The 17,147-nt window shown below is 56.2% G+C and overlaps 8 protein-coding genes across 8 annotated transcripts; 3 read left to right on the top strand and 5 right to left on the bottom strand.

Moving 5' to 3' along the window:
* Nucleotides 1-21: 21 nt before the first annotated feature.
* Nucleotides 22-1,987, bottom strand: J7T54_006711 (uncharacterized protein; the record flags this gene model as incomplete). The annotated part of the gene is made up of 3 exons (XM_051503166.1): nt 22-1,592; nt 1,645-1,882; nt 1,940-1,987. 3 exons carry the CDS (start codon nt 1,985-1,987, stop codon nt 22-24), a joined length of 1,857 nt encoding a protein of 618 aa, XP_051365521.1.
* A 433-nt stretch (nt 1,988-2,420) lies between these two features.
* Nucleotides 2,421-5,089, top strand: J7T54_006710 (Aspartate--tRNA ligase-like protein; the record flags this gene model as incomplete). Its single annotated transcript, XM_051503165.1, has 5 exons — nt 2,421-2,482; nt 2,539-2,630; nt 3,058-3,105; nt 3,153-4,072; nt 4,118-5,089. 5 exons carry the CDS (start codon nt 2,421-2,423, stop codon nt 5,087-5,089), a joined length of 2,094 nt encoding a protein of 697 aa, XP_051365520.1.
* Nucleotides 5,090-5,700: 611 nt separating this feature from the next.
* On the top strand, nt 5,701-8,300 carry J7T54_006709 (beta-glucosidase M-like protein; the record flags this gene model as incomplete). The annotated part of the gene is made up of 3 exons (XM_051503164.1): nt 5,701-5,730; nt 5,837-7,303; nt 7,350-8,300. The coding sequence occupies 3 exons, from the start codon at nt 5,701-5,703 to the stop codon at nt 8,298-8,300; spliced, it is 2,448 nt and encodes an 815-aa protein (XP_051365519.1).
* Nucleotides 8,301-8,540: 240 nt separating this feature from the next.
* J7T54_006708 (uncharacterized protein) lies at nt 8,541-9,400 on the top strand (the record flags this gene model as incomplete). The annotated part of the gene is made up of 2 exons (XM_051503162.1): nt 8,541-8,636; nt 8,687-9,400. The coding sequence occupies 2 exons, from the start codon at nt 8,541-8,543 to the stop codon at nt 9,398-9,400; spliced, it is 810 nt and encodes a 269-aa protein (XP_051365518.1).
* Nucleotides 9,401-9,676: 276 nt separating this feature from the next.
* J7T54_006707 (uncharacterized protein) lies at nt 9,677-11,266 on the bottom strand (the record flags this gene model as incomplete). Its single annotated transcript, XM_051503161.1, has 1 exon — nt 9,677-11,266. The coding sequence occupies one exon, from the start codon at nt 11,264-11,266 to the stop codon at nt 9,677-9,679; it is 1,590 nt and encodes a 529-aa protein (XP_051365517.1).
* An 805-nt stretch (nt 11,267-12,071) lies between these two features.
* On the bottom strand, nt 12,072-12,627 carry J7T54_006706 (Cytochrome c oxidase biogenesis protein; the record flags this gene model as incomplete). The annotated part of the gene is made up of 2 exons (XM_051503160.1): nt 12,072-12,388; nt 12,474-12,627. 2 exons carry the CDS (start codon nt 12,625-12,627, stop codon nt 12,072-12,074), a joined length of 471 nt encoding a protein of 156 aa, XP_051365516.1.
* A 429-nt stretch (nt 12,628-13,056) lies between these two features.
* J7T54_006705 (uncharacterized protein) lies at nt 13,057-14,138 on the bottom strand (the record flags this gene model as incomplete). Its single annotated transcript, XM_051503159.1, has 2 exons — nt 13,057-13,911; nt 13,962-14,138. 2 exons carry the CDS (start codon nt 14,136-14,138, stop codon nt 13,057-13,059), a joined length of 1,032 nt encoding a protein of 343 aa, XP_051365515.1.
* Nucleotides 14,139-14,985: 847 nt separating this feature from the next.
* Nucleotides 14,986-16,119, bottom strand: J7T54_006704 (D-xylulose reductase A-like protein; the record flags this gene model as incomplete). Its single annotated transcript, XM_051503158.1, has 2 exons — nt 14,986-16,041; nt 16,090-16,119. 2 exons carry the CDS (start codon nt 16,117-16,119, stop codon nt 14,986-14,988), a joined length of 1,086 nt encoding a protein of 361 aa, XP_051365514.1.
* Between the last annotated feature and the right edge of the window lie 1,028 nt (nt 16,120-17,147).

Here is a 17,147-nt window from a genome sequence, read left to right as displayed (position 1 = left end):
AGAGCAGTGATTGCTCACGGATCACTGCTGCCAGGGCGTCTGTTGAAGTGGACGAGGGAAGACTTGCTGGGTGGGTAGTTGATCCAGCCCGCCTCCCATAGGCTGCTGGTTGTGTTGCCAGCCCTGCCCTGCGTTGTGATTCACGAAAGCACTTTGGCGGAAAGGATTCGTGCTGCCTGTCGGCTGAGGCGCGAGGGTGGCGGTCGAGGGTTGAGGTGCATTGGCGTTCGTTGCCGGCTGCTGGCGGGCAAAAGGGTTGGTACCGGTTGGCGTGGCTTGGAAAGGGGCTGTTTGTTGTGTCTGAAGTGGAGAATCGTTGCCTGAAGTGTGAGGTGACTGCCCTTGAGGTGGGCGGGCAAACGGGTTAGTGGACTGGCGGTTTCCGGGGCTGTTGGATCCTGTAGGCGAAGCCAGCATGGACGCAGGAGTACTCTGGACCCCAGTGGGCTGCGTCATAAGCATAGACTGGCGAAAGGGGTTCGTTCCGGTGGACATGGGTTGGAGACCGCCTGTCTGAGTGGGTTGCTGTTGAGGCTGCGGCTGGAAGCTGGCCACACCATCCTGAGGGATACTGCCTAGAGCACCCGGTTGGAAACCTTGCTGAGGCTGAGGCGCGAACCCGCCAAATCCGGCTCCTGTAAAGTTAGACTGGAGACCATGCTGCTGGGGCTGTTGATAAAAGCCCGTGGGTTGTTGCTGGATGGGCATCTGAGGCAACTGCTGCTGTGGAAAAGGATTGTTGGACTGGAAGCCAGTCTGCTGCGGCATCCGCTGTGGCATACCGTCGAATGCGCTTGGCTGGGCCTGTACTTGTTGTTGCTGAACTTGCGCAGGGACTGGTTGCTCTATTGAATCGAAAAAGTCGATGAGGTCGCCCTCTGGTGGTTTGCTCACAGCAGGCTGTGCCGCACTCTGCGTTCTGCTTGCTGATGATGATGCATTCGCCTTGGGAAAGGGGTTGTTCGCAGCCGGCTCCGGGAACTTCATATCATCCCCCTTCTTCGTTGAACTGTCGGTACTCCCTCCGCCTCCGCCTCTGCCCTTGGCATCCTGTTCTGCGATGAATTGCCGCCTGTTGATCTCAAAATCCGGGTCGTTCAGATATTCCTCAAGCTGTCTCGCCAAGTGTGTCGGTGCATGCTTCAGTTTCGGCACCTGGACACGTGTGTGGTGCTCATGCTGCCGGGCGACGCTCAAGTATGCGACCACAAGCTCCGTCTGCCGGGTGAACGTGCGGTAAATATCCATTGCCCGCTCTGCGTCTGACTTGCTCATCTCGAAGAAGTGGCCTAGCACGCTAATGAGGCCCTGGTTGGCGACTTGAAACAGGGCCAGAAGATCGAGTACCAAAAGGCGAAAGACGGTGATGGTTATTTCGTTTTCAGACTCGTCGCTGAAGACCTCGCATTTCAGAAGCGCAGCAAGTTGGCGCTGGACTGTCTCGGTCTGTCTGAGTAGACCCTTCTCCACCGAAAGACCCTCCAGCTTGGATTCGTTGACTCGGACCCAGTCTATTTGCGTGTCGCGGTAGGCTTTGGCTCGCTCGGATAGGTATTGTGCGTAGTGTCGGATGTTGCGTCCTTGTGTGACCGCTGCTCTTGTCAATGAAATGATTCTTGGTCGTTTTCACCAAGCATTACGAACCGTCTGCGAAATTGCTAATTGCGAGCGCATTGCGGTGCTTGCTGAGATACGACAACGTCACATCGGGGGCGCCCTCACGAATCATCAGATGCGCCGTGATCAGGCCCTTGAAGACAACCGTCCATGTCGAATCTCGCAGGCGATTCTGAAGTGCCCGAAAGACTTCCCCGACGCCCGCCTCTCCCGAATGTGTGGCTACGAGAATATGTTCAATGTATTTCGTCTTCGGCGGGGCGTTCTTGTCTGGTTAGTAGCTGTTCCATAGCTAGAGGACAGTTTCTGGGAGGGCGCCTACTTTGATCTTGGTCGCGCCTTTGACGGACTTCTCGAATGAGTTGGACATGATGACGGAGGGGAAGCTGGCCTGCGGCAGCGCGAGTGGACCAGAGCAAGCGCGGACGCGGCGTGGGAAAGGAGGATTGGCTTTGAGAGGAAATACGAATGCAGAAGCAAGTCTGGACTTGTCAGGCCCGAGCCAGACAGCAATGATGATGAGCGACAGGGATCTTGGCTGGTGGTTGGGCGAACTGGCACGATGAATGGGACCCGGGCAGCGCGGCAGTCCGCAGTTAAGGGGAACTTGACATTAGGTGGGAGATTGGGTGTGGGGAAAAGTACCTCAGCAACGTGAATGAGCGTCACTTTCTTTCAGTGCGTCGGAAAGAATGCAAGCTATGGGGGACATTTCGTGGCTTCATTTGACGAAGTGTACAAGATGGTATTACGTCGCCAAGGGCATGCGCGACACTTGTCGCGATAGGCACCCTGCTTCCCGCATGACCAAGGCTATACTACACACAAATTTCATGTACTCCTACGGCGCCCTAATCATCCCTCAGTAAGACCTTCCATTCTTATAAGAATCAGAGCTTTTTTCCAACGCGTCCGATGCAGTAACAAGGTCGGTGTGTCGGACGCCCATTTCATCCAACCGCTCACACCATTCCAAGCAAACCACTGGAGCCCCGAGGGGGAGAGTTTGCAAGGTCCGATGGGCGGCAGGGCATCATCTGGTTCACGCGGTTCTCATCATCTAAAAGCATTGTCAGCAGGGATATTCTCGAATATAGGAAGGCTTGCCAAAGGCGCGCGCAGGAAAACTCACATTTTCTTGAATGGAAGGGATAGAGGAAAAAGAGAAGAAATTCCCTGGTGGGGCTGCGAAGCTGGGAACTTTATGGTGGGTCGGTATATCCTCGGCTGAGGCTGCTCATGCGAAGCTTCACGCTTGCCGCTTGAGTGCAACTGAAGCGGAACCTAAAGGGTTCACAGAAAAGAGCGTCATGGGACTTCCAAGTTGTCGATGCGGCCTGGTGCTTCGTCGCTATACCTGTTTGAGTTCAACCCGGCATGTCGCTTCGTTGCAATGGCCGGCGAGAGGCTTCAGCAATTTCACCGCGAGGCGTAGTGCAGGCGTTCCGCCGGAGAAGAAGGCTCAGTTGATGGACGCGTGGTCACAATGTAAGCGTTGTCTGGCACATTGATGAGCTCACCAGACTGATGGACAGACCGAGAGCGAGTTCAACTGCCACTCGAGAACGGCGCCAACGGTCGATACGTGGGCTCAATAGGCAAGCGTCGCAAAATCAGCAAGCATCTTTCCTTTGCCGATCTGACGCTCCCCTCCGGTCAGGTTTACCAGCTTTGCGCAAAACATGAGCACGACGCAGAGGCACACAACAAGTTCAAGAATGTCCTGGCGCATGCGCCCGTGCTAGTTACAGGCGACCTTGAAACCGCGAGCGAACGGGGCGCGAAACCGACCATCCACCTGCGAGACATCCAGACCTTGAACGATGCGCCAAGCAACCTCGTTGTGACGCCAGAGACAGTTTTCCCGCCAGCAAAGAGGCACTTGCAGATGAAGTTTCACCCGGAGATCCAGGCTCGACTACGATTTAGGTCTTGGCTCAAAGGGGTGTTGAACAATGAGCTTATGAACAAGGGATTCACCGAGGTCGAAACGCCGACGCTGTTCAAATCAACACCCGAAGGCGCTAGGGAGTTTCTGGTGCCAACGCGGCAAAAAGGCCTGGCATATGCGCTCACCCAGAGCCCGCAGCAGTACAAGCAGATCCTCGTCGCAAGCGGAATTGGACGATATATGCAATGGGCGCGTTGCTACCGCGACGAGGACTCGAGAGCCGACCGCCAGCCCGAATTCTCGCAGCTGGACATGGAATGGGCTTTCGCAAAAGCAGAGCACGTGCAGAAGGATGTTGAGGACATTGTCCTGAAATCGATCAAACTTCTCCAGCCAGACAGAAGCTACCAAACTTTCCGTGATGGGGCACGGATACCGGTGTTATCGAGTTTAGAAATGCAAGAGAATGGTGGACCGCCAGCGCACTCCTTTGAGAGGTTAACATTTGCCGAGGCCATTAAGATGTACGGTTCTGACAAGCCAGATCTACGTATACCTGGGCGGGTGAGTCCATCAATCGGAGGCTAGCGAGCTGAACTAACTAGACAGATCAACGCGATCCCCATCCCTGACTCTGCAAAGCACTTTGTCAGCATGATCACCCACCTTGAAGACCCCCTTGTAGAAGCCTTCAGCTTTTCTCTGAGCGAGGACCTCCCGCCATCTCAGGTTCAACGGCTAATAGTGGACTTCATGGACGGGCTTCCGAAAGAGTTCACGAAGAACCCACACGGAATGCCGCAGATTTTGATACATGATTCTAGCAAGCCTCTGGGTGGCTTTTCGTCTATCGGCCACGACTACGAAAGCATCGTAAGTGCCGCGTCTAGCGGGCAGGAGCTCAATGACGGCGATATTGTCGTTTTCCAGGCCCGACCTGTCCAGAATGGCCAGTATACATCGTCTTCTACCAAGATCGGTGACCTCAGGCGACTCCTTTGGACATACCTCGTCGAAAACGAAGCCATGAGTCGGCCACCCCAGTTGGGCGAACCAGATTCGCTCAAGTTTGCGTGGATCACAGAGTTCCCAATGTTTCAACCCATCGAGTCCGATGAGCCCTGGAAGGCCATCGACGCCCACGCCGGCATCGCAGCTTGCCATCACCCCTTCACTGCGCCCCTCGCCAAGGCCGATCTCGAGTCCCTCTTCACGGACCCGTTGCAGTCCAAGAGCGCTGCCTATGATCTCGTTCTCAATGGAACAGAAGTAGGCGGAGGTAGCGAGCGTATCCACATTGCGGCAATCCAGTCCTTTATCATGCGCGACATTCTCAGAATGTCGGACGAAAGAGTGGCTGACTTCAAGCATCTGTTCGACGCCCTGGAGAGTGGCTGCCCGCCGCACGCTGGGTTCGCGTTAGGCTTTGACCGGCTGTGTGCCCTGTTGACAGACACGAGTACGGTCAAAGATGTGATTGCCTTTCCCAAGGGTGGAAAGGGTGAAGACCCCTTTGTCAAAGCACCTGGGCAGGTGACCGAACAGCAGCTAAAGGAGTATGGCCTGAGATGGCGTGACTAATGTGTCAAACTATACTCTTGTATATATATATGTACAGTCCGTGTATTATCTGGAGCAATTAGAAGACTTTGCCGGTCTTGTGTCCTTCCCTGCCAGGATGCCCCCGACAGCATGATGAGACACATATCCAGAGAGCTATTGGCCGCAAACACAAAGCGACCGCGTCAAAGAGGATCGGGATCCCGATATTGCGTCCAAGCCAGGACAGGATATTCTTGAAGTACTTGCCAAAGATTCTATGACGTTGCTCCCTCTTCCCAAAGCTTGATTAAACACGCATACTGCACGAGGCGTTGCGCGTTCACAGCTTCAGGGTAACTGTGTTGAGCAGTAGCCGTCGGGTAATTTGCGACTTGCGTCCCGTCGTTGAGCATTGCTGTCCGCCATTCGGCTCGAAGGATCTGGACCGGTGTGCAGCTTATGTTTACACAGCATGCAATACTCATCAAATCTTTAGCCTGTCAACCCATCCCAATTCTCGCACGATGCGCCCCACCGGAAAAGCCACACGAGGCGTCACAGTCACAACAGCCTCCCCGCACGGGGAAATCCATGCAGTTCCCCGGCTCTTCGCAACGCCAACGCGATTGTCGGTACGACTTCATACAAACATGAGCGGTGAGGAGCCGGTGGAGCTCCCTGTTCGTCCTAGGGATGCTGCTTTCGGATAGATAAAGTACCGGTGTGACGGTTGCCAAGTCCGTCAAAGGATGATTGAGGAGACGAGGTATATACCCAGTGCACAAGCTTGACACGTCGTTGAGCTGGGGGTATAATTTGGCGGCCAAACCACCAGCGCACTTCTGCGCCGCACGCGGTTCCTTCTCCTTCACATCGCGCAAGCAAACCAACTCGGGCATGATGAAGTCTATTCTGGCTTTCGCAGGCCTGGCCAGTCTCTCAGGCGCAGCGACTTTCGAGTCGCCAGATGTCTACCCGTCACCTCAGGGTCGAGGCACCGGGGCGTGGACATCGGCATACGCATCCGCCGAAGCCATGGTCTCGCAGATGACGCTGGAGGAAAAGGTGAACATCACCATGGGTGTTGAATCACCCAACACTTGCGCAGGCATGACTGGTTCTATCCCTCGTTTGCAATATCCGGGGCTGTGTCTGCACGACGCAGGGAACGGTGTTCGCGCGACCGACCTCGTTACGGCTTTCCCTTCCGCTCTGCACGTAGGAGCCACCTGGGACCGTAACTTAACATGGCAGCGAGGCTGGTACATGGGCAAGGAGTTCAAAGCCAAAGGGGTCAATATCATCCTGGGTCCAAACGCCGGCCCCCTAGGCCGCAGTCCCCTAGGAGGGAGGAATTGGGAAGGGTTCAGCGTCGACCCTTACCTGTCAGGCAAGCTCAATTACGAGACCATTGTCGCTCATCAGGAAGCGGGTGTCATGGCCAACATCAAGCACTTGGTTGGCAACGAGCAGGAGACCTACCGCAGGCCATACTTTGGCGTCGAAGCCGTGTCCTCCAACATTGATGACAAGACGATGCACGAATTCTATCTCTGGCCCTTTGTCGACTCTGTCCGCGCAGGCGTGGCTTCGGTCATGTGCTCGTACCAGCGCGTCAACAGCACATACAGCTGCGAGAACAGCAAGGTGCTCAACGGGCTGCTGAAGGAGGAGATGGACTTTCAGGGTTTCGTCATCTTGGATTGGAACGCAATCCACAATCTCAACAGTGCAAATGCTGGACTGGACATGGTCATGCCATTGGGCGGCCACTTTGGGCAAAATCTCACGGATGCTGTGAACAACGGAATTGTCGGCGAAGAAAGAATCACTGATATGGCCACCAGAATTGTTGCCGCTTGGTACCTGGTAGGGCAGGAGGGCAATAACTTTCCCGCGCCTGGCATCGGTATGTCGAACTTGACGCTACCGCATGAGCAGGTCGAAGCTCGGGACCCTGCCAGCAAACCCAGCACATTGGAGACGGCCATCGCAGGCCACGTCCTTGTGAAGAACGAGAACCGCGCGCTGCCATTCCAGGAGCCCCCCAAGATGATCTCAGTATTCGGGTATGACGCCACTGTCCCACCGACGAAGAATGTGGATAAGCTATTTGAGCTTGGGTATACATCTTCACAGGAGATGGGCTTTGCCGAGCTAGGTACGCAGCAGGTCTTTGATCAATCTGCGAGAGGAGGTACAATCACTACCGGAGGGCGGGCTGGCGCCAATGCGCCCCCATACATGCTTGATGTAGGTCAAAAACTCTCTACTCCCACACGTTGCTGACTCTTCCCAGCCCCTGAGCGCCATCCAGGACAAGGCTCATGCGACGGATGCCTGGGTAAACTGGGATCTCTCGTCACCTTATCCCCAGGTGAACGGTGCCTCCGATGTCTGCCTGGTCTTCATCAACGCCATCGCCACCGAGGGATGGGACCGCGCTGGCCTGCACGACGATTTTTCAGATGGCATTGTGCTTTCGGTCGCCTCGCAATGCGCCAACACCATAGTCGTCATTCACACAGCAGGCACGAGGCTCGTCGATCAATGGATCGAGCATCCCAACGTCACAGCGACAGTCGTTGCCCATTTGCCTGGCCAGGACAGCGGGCCTGCTTTGGTGAAGCTGCTCTACGGCGAGGCTGGGTTTTCCGGCAAGCTGCCTTACACAATCGCGAAGAACGAGAGCGACTATGGCGAGGTGCTACACCCCTGCGGACTGGAGTTCAAGGGCGACACAGACCCGCAGTGTGAGTTCAAGGAAGGCTCATACCTTGATTATCGCGCCTTTGACAAGCAGGGCATCGAGCCTCGTTTCGAGTTTGGCTTTGGATTGAGCTACACAACGTTCAGCTACTCGGATCTGAAAATTTCGGCCGTGGATATTTCATCGTCGACGGCTTGCAATGGGGACCACATGTGGGATACTGCTGCCATTGTCACAGTCAACGTGGCTAATACGGGCGACCGTGAAGGACAAGAAGTCGTGCAGCTCTACCTCGGCATACCGAATTCGCCGCCTAAACAGCTTCGTGGCTTTGAGAAAATCCACTTAAAACCTAGCGAGCAGGCTACTGTTCAGATAGAGTTGGATAAGCGCGACTTTGCAGTGTGGGATGTCGACAGGCAGCAATGGGTCATACAGGAGGCCGAGTATGAGGTGTTTGTAGGAGCGAGCAGCAGGGATCTCCCATTAAGGGATAAGTTTGTAGTTGCGACGGGCGATGCGACGGAGATGGAGATGTAGTAATCTGGGGACGGAATGACGGGATGAAGCCTGGTGCATCTGTGCGAGCGATGTATCGGGTAGTCTAAATGGTCGTCACGATCAAAAAGAACAATACCCCACTTTAAAGTTTATCATGACCGGACTGTTCCAAACCTCGTCCCTTCCGCCAACCAACTAATCCACCACCGCAATTCCACTGGTCGATCTGTACCGTCCTCTCGACATTTGCCAGCAGTCGAGACCATAAAATCAGTCAAAATGTCTTCCATGCGCAACGCCGTTCAACGGCGCCCCCATCGCGAGCGTGCGCAGCCCCTCGAGCGCCGTCGCCTCGGTCTCCTCGAGAAGCACAAGGTAGCACCAACGCTCGTCGTGTCCGAACGGCCTACTGACATTTCATTCAGGACTACTCCAAGCGTGCGAAAGACTACAACGAGAAGAAGAAGCAACTCAAAAACCTCCGCCAAAAAGCTTCCGAGCGCAACGAAGATGAATTCTACTTTGGCATGCTGTCGCGCCAGGGACCTGGACTACGGCTGAAAGAGGGCAAGAAATGGACGGGAAACGTCAAGGGCGACCGCGGAAACAAAACGTTGGATCAGGAGACTGTGCGAAGCCTCAAGACCCAAGACCTGGCGTACGTGCGCACAATGAGAAACGTGGCCGCCAAGGAGGTGAAACGTTTAGAGGAGCAGCTTGTTCTCTCGCGAGGGTACGGTCGATATGACGAAGACGACGAAAAGGAGGGCGCGGATGACGACGACGACAGCGAGTTTGACTTTGGTCCACCCGAGAAGAAGGCGCGCAAAATCGTTTTTTTCGACAACGAGGAGGAGATGGAGGAAGCAGTCGACCAGGCGGCTGAAGATGAAGATCTGGAATTGGAAGACGACGACGACAAGTCTAGAGAGGGAAAGAAGGCGGAAGAGGAGGCGCAAAGAGCAGATGCGCTGTGGCGACTGAAACGGAGATTGGCGAGCACGAAGAAGAAGCTGGAGATTCTGGAGCAGGCGGAGCAGGAACTTGACGAGACGCGGGCCAAGATGGCGAAGACCGCTACGTCGGGCGGGACTACCAGGCGGGGCCAGAAACTCAAGGTGCGCGCCAGGAAGAGGTAGATGATCAATTTTGGGGAAAGACGATTGTGGCGGCTTATTTGATCATTTTGGCTACATTGCTGTGTCCGATATAGGCGCTCACATGCCCGTGTTCTTCATTGCTATTTCAGCCAACACTTCGGGTGCTATCGAACAGGACGAAGGGAAGTGCAGCACAAGGGATGCGAAAGCGTGATCTGATCACTGATCGCATCACGTAGTCACCAAGAGAGAGACTCTGTCCAGTCCCAAAGTCATGATCACATTCATTTCCACACCTCTTATCCCTAGATCCAGCTAGTATTTACTCCCGACCAACCGATAACACGGTGTAAACATAAACTTCAAACACTTGAAAAGAATCGTCAAGACCCAAATAAACGCCTTAAAGAGCCCCTTGACGACCTTGAGCGGCGCCCTGATCACAAAAGGCAGCTTATCGATGCCTTCTCTCACTTTGACCTTGTTCTTGCTCTCCTTGCGAACACTGTCGTCCTGACTCTCGAGATCAATCTCAAACGCCTCCATCTGTGGCTTCTTGCTTCCAAACAGGGACTTCTTGTTCTTCTTATGCGCGGGCGGTGGCGCGCCGATCAGAGCCGCCGGCGGCGACAGCGATGGCGGGGGCTCAAAGGGCTCAATGGGCGCGGGCTGGTTCCTCTCATCCGCGTTGGCGACGAGCATCAACGCTGTGATGGCGACGTCGACAACGTAAAAGGCCTCAATCTTGCTGGCCAAGCCCGTGTCAACCTCGATCCAGCCACCGCCGGTGCCATCCCTGGTCAGCTTGGCCAGGTGCTTCGGCGACTCATGATGCTCGAGCGTGTACTCGACCCTCGACCACGCAGGCGACCTCTCAATCGTGACGCAGAAAGGCGTTGCAAGGGCTGGGTGAACGAGGAAGTAGCTGTCCGAATCGTCGTCCCACACCAGGCGCCCACATTCCCTCTCCGCCATCATCTGTGCCTGAGGATCATTGGCCTTTTCCAGCGCCATCTTCGTCGCTGGCGTGGGCATCAAGACGGCCACAAGGCCATCTTCTGGCCTATGGCGACGAGACTCTTCCTCCAAGGTTGTGGTGAGAGTTTCTTGCCAGTGTTTCCCATCAGTCATTTTAGAGGAGGAAAGACTGCTTGGATCACTGCCCCCGGTGGCAGCGAGCGCGCCCAGGATCGACGGTGACGAAGACGCTGCCTCGGCGGCTGAGTCCTTGTACGGCTTGGTCGGATCATGTCGCATCACCGTAACGCGCGCGGAGGCTGATGTAGGATCTAGTCGGATATTGTAGAAAGGTTGCGACGACGAAGACAGCGTGTAGACGGGTGCATCCTTCTCCTGGGTCAACTTCATGCAGTACACTCGCCCCTCGGACGACGAAGCCTGCCACCCGTTGGCGACTTTCCAGAAACTCCTGAGCTGCTCGGTGGAGCTGGTCTTTGGAACGACGGGTGGCTCGCTTGGCCGGGGTTGTGCCCAACGATGGGGAGCCGGCTCGCCACCCCGCGGCGAATGGGCGAGGTTGTGGCCGCTACCATCTTCGTCTGGATGCGGGTCGCGCCAGGACTGACGGCTGATGACCGCTCGGGGGATCTGGTTTGGACTTTTCGCCGTGGGCGCATAGTCCTGTTGACCTAGTGGCACATTGGGATTGTATGTTGGGAAGATGGAACGCAGTGGCTGGGCGTTTGGCGCATCACCTCCGTCGTCCAGGGGCAGCTTCGAGATCGAACTGCGCTGCTGGTGCTGAACTGGTTGCGGTAGCAGATTAGACTCAGCCCTTTGGGTCAGAAGCCCGTCGAATTGCAAAGGCGTCTCCTGCCGTCGGTGTTGTCGTGGCGGCGTCTGGCCTAGCTCTGGGATATGTTGTTGCGGTGTCTGAGCACGCATGCTCTGAGGGGTCGGCGCCCTGCGCTCTCGAGATTCCGATCGGCGGCCTGAGGGTGTCACGTTGCGATGAACTGGTGGTGGTCGCGAGCTATTTGGGCTGGGAAACAGCGACAAACTGCCTGGCGCTGGTGAAGACATGGTGCTTGTACTTAAATGGGGTATCAATGTTGAGGCTATCGCTGCATGATCGTCGTCGTCTTCTTCGTGTTGGTCGTAGTCGTCCCTACCGCGTTCGTCGTGATACCAGCCTCGAATGCAGCAGAAACGGAACCCGAATGAGTGTATCGGTCCATCAAGGGCAGACACTGGGGAGATATAGCACCCATCTCGTTGAAAGCCATCCAAAGGCGCTTCCCGCTGCGATTTGGCGGGGAGGATGCCCACGATGGCCCAAAAATAGACCCGTCTTCCCAGGGGTCTTGGGAGGGCGGCCCAATCAATGGACGCATCACACTGCAGGTGTCGTTAAGCGCCCGACGCAGAGGCGCCGCCTTGTCGAATGGGGGAGCGACCCTCTCTTCGAGTGTGCAGTCGGGGCGCTTAGTCGGGCGATCTTTTGGACGCTCAAGTGCACAAGAGCTGGTGTCGTTGGTCGCGAACTTCTGCCAGCGACTAATGATCGGATGGCTGTTGGTCGCATCGTCACGTCGAAGTGCCCGCCGCGGCCTGGAGGAACGCCATGTTGTCTTGCCTTGAGATAAGATATCTTCCTACTTGTACAACAGTCCCATATGGTACAGATGTATATAAAACGACTCCAAACGCCGGCCAATGCATCACGGGTCTTCCTCTCCTCGCTTGTACATCATTTCTTCTCTCTGTCCCTGGCGGCCATGCCACCGACTCGCTCCACCTGTCGCTCCATCTCCTTTTGCCTCGATAGTCGTACGTCCTCAGGCAGGCCCCACCACTCTCTCATAAAGTCTTCCTGCGCCGCTGCCATTTTCTGCTTGCGCTCCCGTGCGCGTTGTCGCTCGAGGCGCATGTTGAACCATTCTTCTCGGGCAAGGTCGTGCTCTTCTTGGGTCGCGTGACGGGTCATGCAGCCATTCATGGCGCGATGCTCGGCTCGGCAAGCAAACGACACAGTGAACGTGCGACCAAGGGCGCAGGCAGCGAAGGCTTGTGCTGTTAGCAGATGTTACTGTAGAGCAGAGATGGACTGAGGCCATTGCCATCGTAGCAACGCCTCTACGGGGTCCCTCACCCTTGATCTCATCGTTGCAGTTCTTCCGTACGCGCGCATAGAAAATATCCCGTACCTGCGCTTCTTGCGAGGCAGACAGTGGTAGCGGGTTGCGCGAGGGAACACCGAGGTGCTCTGAGGGAGCGGATGGTTCGTCTGCGGCCATGGCGGCCATGGGCGAAGTGCTTGTATGTGATTTGAAAGCCGGAAAACGGTTCCCGACTACCGCATTGATGCCTGGTTCGGACAAAGCGTCGTGATGAAGCCGTGGCGGTACAAGTCGTGACGAGCAGTATCGTAGCTTCCAGCTCGGACGGAACGAGTGTAGAACTGACCGCCTGCCATTCATGGAAAGCACCAGGGCAGAAAACGCAGCGGTCCAAGTACTTGTGGAGACACAGCCCATCACCCATCATCACTCATCGCCATCACACGTGCCTGGCACTTTGCATCCTGGTTGTACTTGACTCACGTTGGAAAATCTCGATGAGATATTCAAAATTTATTCTGATTACGTTGATATAGACACAGACGCCACCCGTGGTGACACAACTCCATCATCGCTGAACTTGCCCAACCCTAACATCACTTCTTAAAACCATGCCTAATGCTGCTGGGCCGGCGGGGGCGAGGCCGGAGGAGGCGACGGCATCTCGTAATGCTGCCCGTGCTGTCCACCTTCCAATTCGTTGGCAGGAGTGTAAATTTGAGGAGGAGACTGCTGCGGATACCCGGGTTGCTGCTGGCCTGGAGGCGGCGGATATTGTTGGTACTGTCCATTTGGCTGTTGTTGATGGCCATGCAGCTCATGTGTCGGCGGCTGGTACGGTCCTTGTGATTGCTGCGGTGGCGGGCTGACGGCCTGCGAACTCAAAGACGGCTGATATGCCTGCTGGATGTACTGTTCCTGCTGCGGCTGCATCCCAGGCTGGGGCTGGTAGTATCCTACAGGCTGCTGCTGAGGGTACTGTGCCTGCGGCTGGTACTGCGGCTGTACGATCTTCTCTGGCTGGCCGGCCGGGTGCATGTGCGCCTGGCTCTCTATCTGATGCTCGTTGGTGGTACCAGTGCTGAACAGGAATCGTCCCTCTTTGCGACCACGGAAGAACATGACCATGGTCCATGCAAAGGTGGCAATGAACAGCAGCCACATGAGGGCACCGAGGCCAGCAATGGCAGCCAGCATGGCCGCGCCAGTCTTGAAGAGAATGACATTGTCGTCCCTCTTGGTGAAGCAGGTCTTGCTGTCGAGGAAGCTGCCGTCGTCGAAGCATCCAAACGTCTGGATTCTTACGACGTACCGAGCACGCTCTGCAGCGACGGCGGCAAATGTTGCGAGCCACATAATCACCATGAAGCCTTCTAGGACCAGAACGGCGATGATGTGGTATGCGTTGTGCAGCGCAGAAAGCTTCTCGGCGAGGACGACATAAGCAACGATGACCCAGGTGATGAGGGACTAGTTAAGGTAAGCTTCCAGAGCCGAGCTTGCCCGAAGAGTGCACCTACAATCGCCAGCGCGAGGCCCTCTTCGTCCAAGTAGGCATCGTGCATGAGACGACCTGCCAGGACGACGATGATCAGAGAGATGAGGAGTTGAAAGCCACGAATGACAAGCATCCAGAGAGGCGTCTTGAGGACATGCTCATGGCGGCTGTCCTCGGTGGGCACATGCTCAGTCGACATCTTGTTCGCTACGTTATACGTACGTGTGTACAGTGTCAAGGGCAGGCGGTTGCTGCGCTCACAAAGCTGGGCATCAACAGCTCTTATTAAAAAGAAGACCGAGCGGCAGGGCGCGCATGCCGCTGGGGAGGGGGTCACAAGGCAGACTGACCCCCGTCCTTTGCGCCAAATTCGATAGTGAATGGCTGATCCTCTTCAGCCGCACCGTATTGGCGCACCTAGTGTCCTGCGATGCCGGGACTGTCGCTCGATGGGAGCTCACGAGGCACAATCAGCGCGCGGGAAAAGGCCTGCCAAGAGCTACAGGGCTGGCGCAGACGGACCCGTCACAGTCTGGGAGGGCCGTGGGAGACAATTATTAAGCTTTTAAGTTCCGCATAGTGATGGTGGCCCATAGATGTTGCTCTACGCAAAAGGCAAGAGAGGTAATTTCGAAACCATCAGCCCTGTCCCCTGTCACTTGCTCGCTCAGCTTTGGTAAGAGGTACTTCTGTATTCGGCAGAAGATGCCCGTATCACTGTTCAGCTCGAAAACGGAGCAGCAATCACCAAGCCATAGCCAGCCCACGACGCAGCGTGCCGCCCAGGGCCAGGAGGACTGGACCTGGACAGAACAGCGGAATCGGCCACCCCTGTAGGGCGGAAACATGAAGCGAATTTCTCCAAATCCTACCAATCGAGACTTAGCTCCGTCGACAAGCAAGCTTATTCTATGCAATGGATGCATGATAAGGTACGAATCACCCCGTATTTACCGCTTGGACTTATTCATACCAGCTGTACTTGGTTCAATCCGCATTCGGCCGAATGCCTGTTTCCCACATTATTATGGACTAATTATGCCTAGTTAGATCTTCTCGTTGGGCCCAGCGATGAGCACCTTGATGGCCTCGCCCTCCTTGACCTTCTTAAACGCCTCCTCCGCCTTTTCAAAAGCCACTGTTGCCGTGACAAGCTTCTTCACGTCCACCTTGCCCGTGGCGACCAGCTCGACGGCCAACTGGTAGTCCCCAGCTCCGTAGCGGAAGGAGCCCTTGGCAGTGACCTCCTTGAGGCACAGGGCCATGATGGGAAAGTTGATGTCCGGCTTACCCATGCCGCCCTGGACGTAGGTGCCGCCCATGCGGACGGTGTGCAGCGAGGTCTGAATGGAGGGCTCCGCGCCCGAGGCGTCAATGACGGCGTCGACGCCGCGCGGGAGGCCGACGAGCTCAAGGATGTTCTTGGCGTTCTCCTCGGGCGAGACGCGCTGCGACGAGTAGGTGTGCGTGGCGGCAAAGTCCTTGGCAAAGTCGAGCTTGGACTGGACAATGTCGACGCTGACAACCTTGGAGGCGCCGTAGGCCTTGGCCACGGCAGCGCATAGCAGGCCGACGGGCCCGGCGCCCATGACGACGACGGACTGGCCAGGTGTGATAATCGCCTGCTTCACAATGTGGACGGCGACGGCGAGGGGCTCGATGAGGGCACCCTCTTGCAGGCTGACGTTGTCGGGCAGCTTGTAGCAGAAGTCGGCGGGGGCGGACCAGATGCCGGTCAGGGTGCCGTCGTAGGGTGGCGTGGCAGCAAAGGCCATCTCCGGGCACAGGTTGTACTGTCCCGCGCGGCAGTCGTGGCACCGCCTGCATGGGTAGCCGGGCTCAATGGCGACCCTGTCACCGACCTTGAGGCTGGACACGCCCTCGCCCGCTTCAATCACGGTACCGGACGACTCGTGCCCCAGGACCATGGGGTCCTTGACGACAAAATGCCCGATGGCGCCATGGAGGTAGTAGTGGATGTCGGAGCCGCAGATGCCGGTGTAGTTGACGGCGACGAGCACATCGTGTGGTGAGGAGAGGGTGGGCTTGGGGCGGTCGGAAAAGGTCACCTCGTTGGGCTTGTTGAGAATGAAGGAGAGGTTCTGCCGACGTCAGCAGGCTTTTCTCTGTGAGTGAATGAGAGCGCTTACGCTGAGATCATCCTTCTTGGGAGCCGCCATTGTGAATGGCTTGAGGTGAGGCTGGTGAGACGGGAGAGTGCTAAGGTAGAGGAGGGAGGGGCTGCGGGGATTTGGCTGGTTCGTCGTCTGTCTCAGTGAGCAGTGTATGGCGCAGAGGAGGGCAAGCAAGATGGCAATGAGGGAGCAGAAGAGAAGAGAGAATCGCGAGAAATGGATCACAAGAAAAAGAGAGGGTTTTGAGCGCGCAAGACTGAATTATCGACCCGACAAACTTCTCCCCCGCCTCTTACATGCGACCTGCCTGCCCCGCGATGTTCTCTCGACTGGTCGTGGTGAGAAACGTCACGATGAGTGAAGTGGGGACGGGCCCTAGCAAGAGATACCTGTCCGCGTCCCAGGCTCAGAGCCATGTTCACGTACCTGCGATACTTGGGCTTGGGCATTCAATTGTCGTCCCCTAAGATGCGCTCGGGGTCCATCAGCCAGCTCCAGTCCTTTGCTGGAATAGCGCGTGCGCTTTAGCCAACTCTTTAACCGGTCCAATCACGCAGCTGGAACTGGCGGTCGGCTGGACCCGCCGCGTGGGCAGGCGACGCTGCAATTGGGGCGCGTTCAGTGGGCGCAAGACGCTCCTGGGATCTGGAGCTGACGAGCCACGATGGGCAATTAGGAGATCTGAAATCTTCAAAAACACCATCACTTGCTCTCTCAGGGTCGGAGAGATAATGGTTTCAAAAAAGTTCTCTCTAGGCTAAGTAGTGAAGCTTCTGCTCCCTCCTTGCACATGGTCAAGCAACGCGGCCGTCGTCGTCCAGGAGCAATCAGCTACCCGGTAGTCGCGGCCGAGCTCTCCGCACCCATCCAGGACGAACAGCATCCAGTCCAAGACTCCAAAGCGCAACAGCCTCCACGAAACACCAATACCTAAAAGATACCCGACACCGGTATCTTGAGATGCGGAAGTCCCTGCTGCTTTAATAGGAACGGCAACACGCGGGGTCGCTTCTTCGCATGCAGTCAACTCTCAGACGCGTCGCAGACCAAGCACGCACTGGTGCGACAACCTC

Source organism: Emericellopsis cladophorae (assembly GCF_022114955.1).
Source record: "Emericellopsis cladophorae strain MUM 19.33 chromosome Unknown NODE_4_length_1054762_cov_117_872525, whole genome shotgun sequence".
NCBI lineage: Eukaryota > Fungi > Ascomycota > Sordariomycetes > Hypocreales > Bionectriaceae > Emericellopsis > Emericellopsis cladophorae.
The sequence above is the reverse complement of the archived record's forward strand: the minus strand, read 5'-3'. Positions and strand labels throughout refer to the sequence as shown.